Source organism: Nansenia antarctica, assembly GCF_963989245.1.
Source record: "Nansenia antarctica genome assembly, chromosome: 3".
In the NCBI taxonomy this organism is placed as follows: Eukaryota; Metazoa; Chordata; class Actinopteri; order Argentiniformes; family Microstomatidae; genus Nansenia; species Nansenia antarctica.
Genome location: NC_137688.1, coordinates 39,773,149 through 39,787,416, shown reverse-complemented (window position 1 = coordinate 39,787,416; position 14,268 = coordinate 39,773,149). Strand labels below are relative to the sequence as shown.

At 44.2% G+C, this 14,268-nt stretch overlaps 1 protein-coding gene across 1 annotated transcript in view; it reads right to left on the bottom strand.

Annotated features, from left to right (window-relative positions):
• zbtb16b (zinc finger and BTB domain containing 16b) overlaps positions 1 to 10,650 on the bottom strand; it is a gene marked incomplete at its 5' end in the record, with an annotated part of 21,245 nt that extends 10,595 nt beyond the window's left edge. The window contains 3 exons of the mRNA XM_080526528.1: positions 3,633 to 3,719; positions 6,679 to 6,776; positions 9,434 to 10,650. Of these exons, the coding sequence (XP_080382654.1) occupies positions 3,633 to 3,719; positions 6,679 to 6,776; positions 9,434 to 10,650 (1,402 nt within the window). The remainder of the gene's footprint in view (positions 1 to 3,632; positions 3,720 to 6,678; positions 6,777 to 9,433) is intronic.
• Positions 10,651 to 14,268: the final 3,618 nt, after the last annotated feature.

Here is a 14,268-nt window from a genome sequence, read left to right as displayed (position 1 = left end):
GGGAGTGCCATGAATGCACACACCTCAAAGTGCTTTCTTAGTGGGGGTAAATCAGGTTGATTAAACGACCAGCCATTTCACTCCTCCACATGAGGCTTTATAAGGGCAGCACGACACGAGATGAGCAGAGCTACTAATTGTCTGGCTCAGCTCAGCACAAAACATATGCTCACTGACTGGCTCATACAACATACATTACATACGCATGTCGCACAAGACCTTGTATGAACCAGCTGGCTGCATTCAGACTTTTTATCTCAGAGGCCTTTCCCCCTGACAGCTCTACAGCACCATAGAGTAGCATACAGTGCCTCAGATGACCCCAGGCCCGCAGCCAGTGATCAGTAGACCGCTAATCTAGCGGAGTGAGGAACAACCGGGTCAATAATTAATGCAACAAGAGATACATTCTCTTGTGTTTAACCACTATGCCACGGCTCGGTTCATTGAGGTCACACAGACGCACGCACACGTGCATGCGCACGCGTGCATGCACACACACACACACACACACACACACACACACACACACACACACACACACACACACCAACACACCAACACACACACAGTATACAGTATGAAAACTACACATCCGAAGAGAGCAGAGAGCCAGAAGGCCTTCACAGGTGGAGAAATCAGAGTACACACAACCAATTATAGCAACAGGCTGCAAAACATCCACAGTCAACTAATTCAAAGCATATAGCTTTGGGTATTCAAAGAAGTCGACTGAAAGTTTAAGCAGAATAGGTTGTTATATATGGACAGTTGTGTTATATATGGTGAAATATGCATAATAGTGAAAGTCCAATTGAAGGAGGTACATGAAATATAGAGGTTTAAACTGAGGGGCTATGTTTCTGAAAACATACAGTATGTAAAACTGAGTTTGACAAAGCTGGATATGTTATAATAAGGGTTATGTCCACTGTGTCAAGACTAGTGAGACTATTCAGAAGAGGAAGTGTCTGTGTGTAGAGGAGCTGCAGCTGTCTGTAAAGCACACAAAGACAGCACTCTTTCGGCCTTTCCTTTAGGCAAGATAGCTAAATGGTTTGCCACGATGCTCAGCACAGCATATGCAATCCATTTCTCTAACTGTGATCACTTAGATTCCTGGGGTTTCCAAACCGGTTTTACACCAGATGATACCACAGAACACCAACATCATCTGATGAAACAAACTTATTGTTGGCTGACAGATTTTGAGACGGTTCCATTCTTTTATTTTGGGCTCTCACAAGTAGGTCAGAGCAGAGTCTATGACAGGGTTGTGGTAGGGAGTAAACAGCAGTAGCACATGATGTTGTTTTCTTGTGAGCCTCTGGCATCCAATGCCACCAGCCAGCCGTCCCTACATGCCCCACAGGAACGCCCACTAGCCCCCACCCCCACACCCCCATACACACACACAACAAACCCTCCTGTACCTCAGCAACCCACAGCAATTCACCTTTGACATATTTCCACAGTGTCAACAAACACACTCGCACTGACAATCATCTCTGCACAAACAAGCATGCACACGCGTATGCGCACACATACACATACGCACACATACACATACGCACACGTACACGCACACACACACACACACACACACACACACACACACACACACACACACACACACACATAGTTAGCTTGAGAGCCTTGCTCAAGTAGGGGTAATTTTCTCAAGAGGATGACCACCAGACTGCAGCTGCTGAAGTGTTAATCTGCCTTGAGGAAACTGGTTTGGCTCACTGGTACAGTATACTGTATAGTACTTCATGGCAATACAAGGTCAAAACATAAACAACATTCATGCAGTTAATGAGTGATCCTAATATCAAAAGTTATACCTATAATTCATTATGCATATTTCAACAAGAGAATGTGCTAAAGATAGGTGGAGTGGCAAAATGGTTCCAAAAAGAGCAAAAATCTAATCAGAAATCAAAAGGAAAGGAATTCACTCCTTTCAATTTTAGAACAAGAGAATGTGTGGAGTATTGTAGCTCCAGATAGCATCAACTCACTGCCAACAGAATACATACAACTCTCCAGACCAGTATGGTCTGTAACTACTAAGTGGCAGTAAAAGGGTCATGGCGTCACACTAGACCGAGCTGAGATCATGACAAAATGAGAGAGTAATGTCCTCCTGTACCCTGCACTGGATCTTCTGCCAAGCCTGAAACTGAGCCCTGGATGTTTACAAGTCGGGGGAGAGGAGGTAGAAACTTCTGGGCATCGCTAACACCCCTCCATGTCCACAGGCATTAACTATTCATACTGTGTGTGCCACCTGGAGTTACAGTTACATACCAACGCTTCAGGTCGGGTGATCGGCTTTCCTGACAGCGAAAGAAAAGGTGTTGATTCAGACGGTCATACTTCAAAGAAATGAGGGTTATGATGAAGTTATGATGAAGTCTAATGAAGCATAAACCATTTATAAAGCCCACGTCAAAAATCATTCATAAGCACATTAATACTATATAAAAGGTTATTATAACAGGTCCTTAGATATAGCACACACCAAATGTAACATAACACAATTTCCAACGTTTTATGAAGCATGGCATTTGCTTGTAAATGGTTTGTGAAGCATCTATAGAGGACTTACAAAAGGTTTATGAAGGCTTGATAAAGCCCTTAAAAAGAATTTGTGATCATCCAGACACTGTACATCAGAATCAGAATCATATAAAGTAGTTGGATATATTTGGTAAATGAGCTGTAATGACTGGAATTTAAGTACTGGTGCCACCTAGGGTAGGATGACAAGTACCTATATAGGCAGCTTTGATTTCAACTGGATTTGTACAGCTTCAATAAGAGATACTCTGCAGTCTGTGGGCTTGTTATAAGAGCTTCTACCAGAATAAGACCATTTGGTTTCAGCCTAGTTCCAAGCATGGATGCCCCTCATTTACTGTTCTTGAGAGGATGAAATATACACTTAAGGAAAAAAAGCCCTCTACACGAAAAAAAAGGATTCTACACGGAACCACCAAAAACCTATCTTCAAAGGGTTCCTCTACAGGGACAAGCCGAAGAAGAGCCCTTTTTGGTTGTAGTAAGTAGAAGATTGTTTGAGTTGTAGATTGTTTTTCGAAGACTGTTGTATATACCATTCCCAAACAAAATGTGTTTATCGAAGTTGTTGACGTGTGTGTGAGAACAAAGAGTAAACAACCTGAGCGATCCTCACGCGCACACATACCAGGAACATAGGATACAGTATCTGTGACAGTGTAATGTACTTGGAAAGGGTGCCATTGGCCTGTTTGGTGTGTGAAGCTTGCCATGACTGTGGTGAAACGGCATGCACCCACCACGGATGCCAAGAGATATAAGTGGGTGATATCTGAGATGGCCGAATGACTGATAATGGCAGGGTCAAATCAACCCAGTAGCATGACAGGGGAGTTTAGGCACATTAAAGGTTTTTGAACCAGCAGGAAAAGAAGAACACTTCAACCAACATTTTTGTAACATAAAGGAGTTTAGATAGTCCTCCCCATCCCAGCTTGCATGTCTGTGGGGAGAAAATTACTGCGTATGGATCATCTACTGTAGTATAGGTTTGGTGGTGAGCTATTAATGTGTGTGTGTGTGTGTGTGTGTGTGTGTGACATTACCTGTGTGTGTCTGTCTGTGGGCTTCCAGGGCGTCCTCTGCAGAGAATGTAGCTCCACACTGATCACACACGAGTGCATCTGCTCCAGCTGCATGAAATCAGTTATGTGTTATTGTCACAATCAAACACACAACATACAGTATGCTGCGAGATACAGTCATAAGCAACTTGAAATGACATGAGCTTAGTCCCCCAGTGTTATCTTGTAGGAAACTAGAACTAGATATTATATTTTCCATAAATGAACTAGATACTGTACAAAGGTCTTACAGTCTTGTTAGGACTGCGCAACCTGGACTTGGCGTTTATGATTATGACAATTAATCTGCAACTGAACTTCAGACTAAAACTCCACTTCCTAAACATCCAACTGGATACACTACATTAAAAAAGAGCAATGGAGAAAACATACAGCCAGTGCTCCATTTAAAAGTCCCAAAGGATCCAACTTGTCTGCAAACACTTTGGCTGTTTACTGTTATATAAGGAGGCACACACAGTACAAAAGAACAGAACCCACCGGAAAAACTAAACTGTGGCCAAATAAAAGTGCCAGACAGCCAGAGTGCCGTGGCCTCTCTCTGCCTGTCTCTCTCTTTTGCAGTGAGGAGAGGAGAGAAGAGGAGCTGAAGAGTTTTATTTACTGTGCCCCTGTTATCAGTATCTGAACAGTGAGCAGATTGTCTCCCTGAGAGGCCACAGAAGGACTGGGTGTTCTCTCCACTGCAGACAGACGCTCCCCGCCTGCGGCACAACCCTATCGAAAACACACCACAGTCAACACTCCCAATACACTCACATATCCACGGTGGTGTACAGTACCGCTTATCTCACCTTTGGTATGCCCTTGTCTCTCTCTCTGATGAGGCGATCAGAGAAGACAAGTTCGCTGACACCGTTCAGGATTAGATGGGAGATGCAAGTTGCTCTACAGTGCACGACAGCTATCCAGCTTACGCACGCACGCGCGCACGCGCGCACGCGCGCGCACACACACACACACACACACACACACACACACACACACACACACACACACACACACACACACACACACACACAGCTGTTTGGATGTGGGCAGGCTCTGACAGAGATGTAAATCGGTTACAGATCCATACTGGCCCAGGGCTCATTCACTGATCTATTTTCTGCTCAGCTGGCTTTAAATGAAGTTAAAATGACTCATTAAAACGCCCACAAGCTTTGGGAACTCGCAGCTCTACTGCCTAAATGTAGTCCTCTTTTAAACCTCCCCACCTCCCCATACAGCTGCTGCACGACTATTCCCAGTGCTGTACAAACCAACACAACCACAGCCAGCTCAATACAGTATCTGCTCCTCTTAAAGTAAATATTTTGGTTCAGCAACCTAAAATAACAAGAAATAAAATAACAACCTAACTGCCTAACTAACAGTATATATTATGTGCGATGTAGGGCTTTCCTTACTTTGGCAAACAAACATGGTTGAGAAAGGTGTTGTATACTTACACTAGATTATGCTAGCTGATGTTGTGCAACACTGTCTAATGTGAGTTTGTGTGATTTGAGAGAGGAAGAGAACATAGTGCATTGTCTTGTGCAGACAGTCAGAGGCACGGACGGAGTGTGCTCTCATCCATAAACCATCAAACTGTCTCCAGACGCGGCTGCAATCGTCCTCCATCAAAACACTTTGTCTGGCATACCAAAATAAGAGCCAGCATCGAGCTGAATACCAAATCAGCCCATTAGAGTGCTGGAGCACTCGCTCCTTAGCAACCCACAGGATCTAAGACTGCTATACTGCAACACACAATGGAAGAGATATAAGATCCAAATCTGCCTTTGGTGATATGGTGGTGGGTGTACAACACTTTATTGCGAGGATATAAGGAAAGATGCTTTCAGAATCCCATATTGAATTCATGATCAAAGTACCTTATTTATGTCTAATAGCTCTATCTTATAATCACTAGCCAGTATGTCTGATAAAAGGGATAGTTTACCCAAATAACTATATCTCATATTTATTTCCTTATCCTGAAAGGAGTCTATGGACTTGGACAGACTGCAATCCATGCATCGGTTCTGTTTATCTAGCCACAGTCACTGACCGCTAACTGATAGCCTTTTGTGACCAAAACCCAATACTAATACTAGTAAATCTCCCTGAATTAGTATATTTTGAATTGTAAGCCTAAATCCTGTCAAACAGCAGTTCAAACATGTCATAATTTTGTAATTTGGGTGAACTATTTGTTGAAAGGGAACCTCTCATCAGTCAGCAGTTTATCTTTATCTTTCAGCCCCCCTCCCCTTTCCCCTTATTGCAGGCCGGCATTGTAAATAAGAATTGTGTTCTTAATTGTCTCGCCTGGTAAAATAAAGGTAAAATACATTTAAAAATAAAGCAGTCTGTCGCCCCAGAACACTTGTCAAAGAGAGAGGAGAGGAGCGGAAAGAAGAGGAGAGGAGAGGAGTGGAGAGAAGAGCACAGGACAGGAGAGCAGAGGGAGAGGGAGAGGGAGAGGGAGAGGGAGAGGGAGAGGGAGAGGGAGATACTAGTCTAGTCTACCCTCACATTGAGAATGGGGTTTCTGTTTCTGTTATAGTTTCATTTTTAGGCCCCCCCCTCCCCCCCTCCCTGCTCTATTTTGGATAAAGTGGCTGGGAGAGCAGTCAGGTCTGATTAAGTCGGCGTTTGGGTACAGTGTGTTCCTGGACACACATCTGCGAGGCGAGTGAGCCATCACACACGCTTCAGAACACTGGCAGAACACACTGGCCTGCCGGCAGCTGATGATGTCATCACTCAGAAGGGGCAGAGCTGGCGAGCTGCCAGCCAGACACTCCAAAAAAAAAATCCCAAAAAAACACTGAGAGATTCTACGGCGAGATGAACAGAGAAAGGTGGTATAGACACAGAGGGGTCTGAAGATCTGACACACAGAGAGAGAGACGGAACAGCACAGCATCTGCAGCATAGTGATACTGCACAGGCAGAAAGCCCAATACAACAGGTGCATATTAAAAAATAAATAAAACTCTGTCATGGATATCATTACCTGAGTGACTTAGCATGTGCATCCTCAGTCGTACACTGTCCACGAAGCGCTTACCACAGTACTCACATCCGTGACCCTTCTCTTCGCTGTGTAGCTTTCTGTAGACACAAACAAGACCAGGATGAGGCAAAGGCTTTGTCAGGAAACAACCCCTAGCCCCTCCACCCTAGACACTTGTATACATCTGAAATGATTGTATAGGCACAGACAAGATAGCGAACAATCCACCTATAGCCTATAGAGTGGAGCCACTAAACACCTTGCTTACACCTCTCCAGCCATTTAAAGGGATAGTTCACGATCGTACGACCTTATAGTCATAGGGTTCCTTATCTTGCAAGTAGTCTATGGGCAGGGTGAACCAATCTGTGGTTCAGAGTTGTTTAAGTAGCAATTACTAACTTCAGCCAAATGACCTCAAGGTAATTTCCAACTAAGTCAGAAAGTTCATTTGAGGTGATTCACACATCTTAAACTTTTATTTGTTCCCCAATCACCCATTTTCTCCTGGCACATTTTCAATGTAAGGAACCATCTGACTGGCTATAAGTTGTATACAAAATTAAATGTATTTATCCGTTTAGTGTCTAGGGCCAGAGTGAGACATCAAAACACAGAAGGGATGGTGCTCTAAAAGGCTTCTGTCGCTTCTCTGTTGGGCCCTCAGAAGCCCACAACATCATTGTCCTAACAGCACCATTGTCCTAACAGCATGTTCCCATTCCGGCATGAAAATCACTATGAATACGGCATCATTAGAGGAAAGAGGCCCTGGGAGTCGTGAATCACATTGCATGAATGCAAAGAAGGAACACAGACAATAGGATATTAGGCTAATTTCAGAAAGCACACAAACACATGCCTGTCTGGCACCCCCGAGTTCTCGCCAACATAAACATACAAAGACACAGACACAGACACAGGCATACTCCTCCCATAACTGCAACAAAAAGAAGAAAACAAAGAAAAAAAGAAATGACTCGCTGCTCTGCCTGCAGAAAGACCCATCATATCATATCACAGACATCCGACCACGTAAAGCTTTTGCACAGTTGTCCTCATGTTCCCCCCTTCTACAGCGCACATGGCCAAACAGGAGGCCTGGTTAAAACAGTCCACAGTCAAAGGAGAGAGTATCCACTGTAATAACCAATAATGCCCACATACGTACTGTAATGGTAATAACATCTAATCAAAGGTGGGGATCAAGAAAACTAATTTCAGTTAAATAAGCACTTCCACTACTGGTCTATTCAATTCAGTAGAAAACTAGGGAGCACATTCCACAAGGTTCTCAGCTTTCCCCTGCAGACATTCACTTTAATCAATGGCTGAAGTAAAAGTTTCTGAAAAGGTGTGTTTGTATCAAGACCTGTGCCTTCAGAAACATCTTTCTTTTTGCCCTCCAAAATGTCAATGTAAACTCCGGTGGATGCTCAATGACCTGGCTCCAACCTCATTACAACCTCCCCTAGCCACCACAAAGGACTCCTCCAACCCCTGGCTATCTATCACCTATCTCCATCTCCATGAGTGAGCAGGCATCGCCAAATGTCCCCCTGGCCTGGATGCTCTATTCCATCAACATTGGAGTGGCAAAAGTCTGAAATGTCACCCAGCTTTCTCAGCGTGGGCAGAGAAAGAGTAGGGGTTAGCGCTCCAACACTAGTGATGCAGTGAGTGACTTAGCTATGGCACCTATGGACTCTTAATTAATTGTGCTTGCATTGATATTGTCATGATCTTTCACAAGCTTTCTGGCAGAACAATAGCTGCCATGGTGTACTTACACCCAGGTGGGTGCAACACACTGGTATTAGATTAAAGATTTCAATTAGCGTCAATTAATTATTGCTGCTCCCTAATCAGAACTGGACATGTTATCAACAGTTTAGGGTTTGGGGACATCAAGACTATACATCACACACAAGTGGCTAGTGGCTTTTTGTCAGCATGAGATGACAAAAAGAATAGAGACAAAACCCCATCTCACCTCATCTAACCTCTCTAAACACTAAAGTCATGAGACAGCAGTGATCCATCAACCAGTGCCTACACAGGCAGAGAGGTCCTGCGGCTCCCAGTAGAAGTCCTCTCACTCAGTGACCCAAAGGAATGCATATCAAATTATCCTTTTTTTAAGTGTGACGCTAACTTAATTAAAAAAATCATAATTGTGAAAAATGTAGCAGCTTTGTAAACAGCTGCATTATGGGATACCAAGGCTGCTATATAAAACTATTTACAAAGACCTCATTCAAGCCTTTCATAGAGTCCCATGATTCAGACACAAGTACAGGTGTCTTTTAAAACAACTTAACAAAATTAGCAACGTTCCCAGCTCCCAGCTCATTGGCTTTGATGTGCTGTAATGTGTAAAAAAAAAAAAAAGTTATTAAAGACCACAAATCTTCACCCTTTTAATCAAGAGGCGTGTTTTAGAATTTAAAATCTCTTTAGAAACAGCATCAAAGTCTCTTTGTAACAAAATACTCAATCATTTAGCCTAGAGACTTCAAAATCATCCCTCCCTCCACACCCCCGTCTCTTGCAGACTTATGGCTATGTGGCCCCACACACTAGGTAAAGAACGGTTCCCCTAATCATCTGGTCTCACTAATTCAGACTCTCCAAATAGATTCCCTTTTGGGTTCCATGTAGTAGAGTCCTTTCAACAGAAAGGTTTTTACATGGCACCAAAAAGGGACAGACCGAATAACCCTTTTTGGTTCTAGGTAGAAGCTTTTTTTTCTACCTGTGCTGCTCCACAGCTTCTCTGTCGTGCAGCTGAAGACCGCAGTCCCCACAGCACTGGCCTTGGCCCTGGGGCCGGCCCTCACGCCTCATCCCCGCCGCAAACTGGCCCAATCTGCTGAGCAGCTCCCTGTGGAGGAGGCTCTGGGGCAGCAGCCCCCCGTAGGCCCTCAGGTCCAGCGACATGGCCAGGGACGGGGCCACAGACATGGGCACGGGCAGCACCGCCTCCCCGAGGTGGTTGGAGGGCATGGAGGAGTACAGAGAGGCCAGATGTTTCTCAGCCAGCCCAGGGATCCCGTCCAGAGAGCTACCCCCAACTACACCCCCCTCCTCCTGCACTGTGTGCAACTCTCGAGCGCTGGTGATCACGCTGCCTCTGAGCGGGGTTCCCGGGCCTCCCTCGTCTCTGGGCTGGTCCGACTCACAGCTCCCTCCGACCCCTCCACCGCTGCAGGACCTGCTCTCATAGCTGTTGGCTTCATCCACCTGCATGTCCTCTGTCTTTATGCTCCTAGCCAGGGGCAGGGACAGGGGCTGCTGCGCTCCATTGAGGCTGTGCTGCAGAGGGGACAGGGCTGTGTTCCCCAGACTGATCCCCTCATCCTGCATGGAGCCTAGCCCTGCTACAGGAACAGGGAGCTCCATCATGGGCTCTGGCAGTACAGGGGGACTCCTCTCAGTCATGTGGTACAGCGCCAGGTGATGCAAGGCGGTGGGGGTGCGGCAGCCCTCATGCATGGAATGTTTCTTGGAGATCAGCATGTTCCTCCAGTGTCTGGCCCTGCTGTGATCACTCTCTCCTCCTGACCCAACATGGTTCCTCCCAGTCGTCTCTTCACTTTCCCCCTCTGACTGGATGGTCTCCAGGACCTTGAGGCACTGCTCCTCCAGGTACTCGATCTCCAGGATCTCTGCGGCATACAACAGGTCATCCAGGTCCTCGGCCGTGACTTGGAGGGAGGCTGTGTAGGTGTACTCCAGGATCTGCTGGAAGGTCTTGGGGGACAGGAAGTCCAGAGCATAGCGCAGGCTGCTGCGGTGGAACAGGATCTCGAACATCTTGCTGGTGCAGGCCAGCACGGCACGGTGGGCGGGGAACTCCTGGCCGTCCACTGTGATGATAACGTCACACAAGGTGCCTGACAGGCGCATCTGATTGGCCCTCTGCAGTAGTGTGCTGGGGTGGGTGGGGTTGTGGAGTTGGAGCACACCCATGTTAACAAGACCCTCGGACCCTCTCTCTGAGCCGACGCATGAGGTGTGAGTGTCTCTCCCCGACCTTGAGTGTGTTTGTATATCTAGAGAGAGAGAGAGAGAGAGAGAGAGAGGGAAGGAAACCATATCAATAATATGTTCTACTTGGCTTAAACTGATAGAATACATATGTTCTCTATTTGTCTTCGTAGTATATAAATGACACCAATTATCAATATTTTGCATGTTCCATACAATTATTGTTGAAATAGCCAATGAAACCTGAGTAACAGCTGAACAAAATAGATGGACTGGGATGACAGGTTCATTATTCATCGTTTACAAATACAGTCTAAGTGTAAAGAACAAGAAAGACTGGTATGGAGATCCACAAATTAACAGTAGGCTATCCTGTGTGCGGTCCGCTTGAGATTGGCAGGTGATGCATCTAATCCAACAAGCAGACAGCGCCAGACGTTTGTATGCACACTAGGCTATATCAGAGAACGCACATGTATATCGGCAACAGGTACTGTAACGCATGCAATATCTCCATTCCCATAATGTGTTATTACTGTGCGCTCTGACAAGTTGGATGGATTTAGTAAAAGCAGGAGCAATATAATACATAATAAACCAAGTGTTAGGCTATCATCAAACGCGCACAAATTAATATTTAGGCGTTAAAATATGTTGATATGATTTAGGACAATGAAAGACCATCGACAATTACAGGAGCGCTTTTTATGATTGTGCGGGTGATCACTCCTCAACCGAGATTTCATCCTCAAATGGTTCCTGTTCTAATCAAAGAGATACATTATAATTGTTAGATCAATGTAATAACCTTTAGTGACCATTTACTCATATCCGAGTTAATGATGCTGATCCTTGCTGATAGGCTGTAGGCTACTAAGACAATTTGGTAGTACATTGAAGCGCATCAGGTGCAAAACGCGCTCTAATGGAATCATGAATTTGAGCAAAAAAAAAAACTAACCCTAACCCTAAAAAACAAACAAACAAATCATAGTAGCTCTAAACATAAAAGCATTCGCAGAGCTATGATCAAGATCATGACAGACGGTGTATGAGCAACCCAGTGAGCTCTAAGGCGAGACTCACGTTTCGCGTCTGATAGCGCGGCGGGAATACTAAGCAGTCCACAAGTTTTTAAATAGCCGTTATTGTAAGTGCGACGTGATGCGCGCAAACTTCAGGCTTGAATACATATTAGCAATAAGCAATGTCACAATATATACAAAAACAAACCAATACATTGACCATAAGTAAATATCTTTCTCGCCGTTAAACATCCTGCATTAACTGTAACTGGGCAGTAATAGCGATTTCAATAGTGTCTATTTCAATAGCCTATTAATCACCTGTGCAATAGCAATATTAGTACGATAGGGAATACACATAGACAACTATTTGTGTATTATTCAACAGCCTTACCGTATCTGCCCTATACGTCCTCCGTCGATCGTGTTATCATTCGGGCAACCTCATGATGGCAAGTTACCCGCTCCAAACTAATTCCTGCTCCAACAAGTAACAAATCATCACCCAGGCGACGTCACCGCCTTGACTGATTGTCCTCTGTTCCCGGAGACCTATCAAGGCTGCAGAGACATCTACAGGGCAGTCGTCCACACGACCTGGATTTTGGGAAGGGTGAGTTTACACTGTTGCCTTCTATACACACCTAGTGGTGGACCTGAAATCAAGTATTGATAGACTTCTAATCATCCATGATTCATCATCAGTAGTGAGGTGGTAGATTGTATTAAGATTTAGGCCTAGCAGGTAGCCCAGGCTGTGAAGGGTGAGCTAAGAAGATGTTAAATAAAACATTTAAATTAGCCCTGAAGTAGTTACTCAATAAGAGAAGTAGTTACTCCCTCCAAGAGTCACGGTTCTATTTACTCAGACTCTGGGAATACAGGACTATTTCCTTTTATCCAATTCTCCAACCTCTCTACCACCATCTTCATTAATGATCCTTAATGAGTCCCATTATTTGATCATCAGACAGGAGATTACTATAAACCTGCATCAATGTCATGTGGCTAAAAAGCCTTGATGGCTTGCAAAGAAAAGTGATTTTATGCCACCTAGTGCTGACAAATTCTTACTGCATCCATAAAGGAAATGCCAGACCTCTTAGCCTTCCATTGTCTGACTACAGTAATGAAAGAACACTTCACTGTTGAATAAAGCAATAAGTCAGTATCAGGTTCAACAACCTTGTTTTTATTTTGTAAATGGGTTAGTACTCAGACTGTTCACCACTGAGAGCAGAGAGGCTTTCTGAGTTTGACCCAGTAAAACCAAAGAGGAGGCTCCAGGGACAGGGAGTGGGGTGGTAATATGACAACGGTTGAAGATTCTGGATGTTATGCCAGACTGTCCTAAGGTATGCTATTTATACTACGCTAAGGACCTGGTTTATAACATGAATCACAACTCAATTTTTCTAGGGGGTAATAATTGTCCTGTTTTGTCACAAGACCACCCTGCCCCCTGCCCGTGGTATTATAAACTTGACAGGCAAAAGCTTTTGATGCCTATTTTTGTACAAAAACAAATTCAAAGACAACATTACAGAACACTCGAACCACAATTGGGGAAGAAAACAAAAGCGAAACATTTCATAGGCCGAAACAGGCCTCGTTCCGATAACGCTGACAACTCATAATTATACTTTCATTGCCTAAAACATAGGCATGTCTATCTGGGTTTTTGTTACACATTTTATAGTATTGATTGAATTCATGCCAAAAAAATCAAATTATCTCCCTTGGAGTAATAGGCCCCAATAGACGGTGCAATGATGGGAGACAATGACGGTTTTAAACACTACACGTGTGAAAATGACCACATTAGTCAATTTGTTGCACTTTTTGATACAGTATAGATACAATATAAAAAATAATAATCGGCTAAATCTTTCACGACAAAAGCTATGCAGATATTATTGAAACTGATGACAAGACAATCTATTGACACAGTCACAGTGCACAAGCTTGCAGTCAGGAGTGGAAAAACAAACCTTTCCAGAGTACAAAAATGCTTTTTAAAGATGTTTGTTTCAAAAATCACAATTTAAATGAAGTCAGGCATTTGATCTGTGAAATAGATAAGATACTCATCATAGTCCCTGTTGATGTTCAAAGAAAGAGGCGGTTGTAAGACATAAGACATTCACGTTAATAAGTCAGGGATCTCCAACCGTTGTCCATGAGAACCACTAGGTCTACTGCAGTTTGTTTCCAGTGAGCAAGCACCAGCAATGGAACAGCACACGGCTAGTGGCAAGCCACCATCAGACCATTATCGGTAAGCCTACGACATGCCTCTATTATATAGTGGCACATTATGTGTTCCATGTGTATAATAGCTGCTCTATAGCTGCTCAACGAGTGTTTCTCCATCTATGGACATACAGTATTAATTTCACGATAAACAAGGTGCTGTGAGTCTAGTCCAGTTCAGTCCAAATAATAACAGGTGCTGAGCTCTCAAGCAGATGGCTCTACAGGCCAAGAGTTGAAGAAGTCTGATACATGTCTATGATAAAAAAGTAATTTTTGATCCCTGAATCTCACACACCAGACTTGTTTCAGAGATGCACTG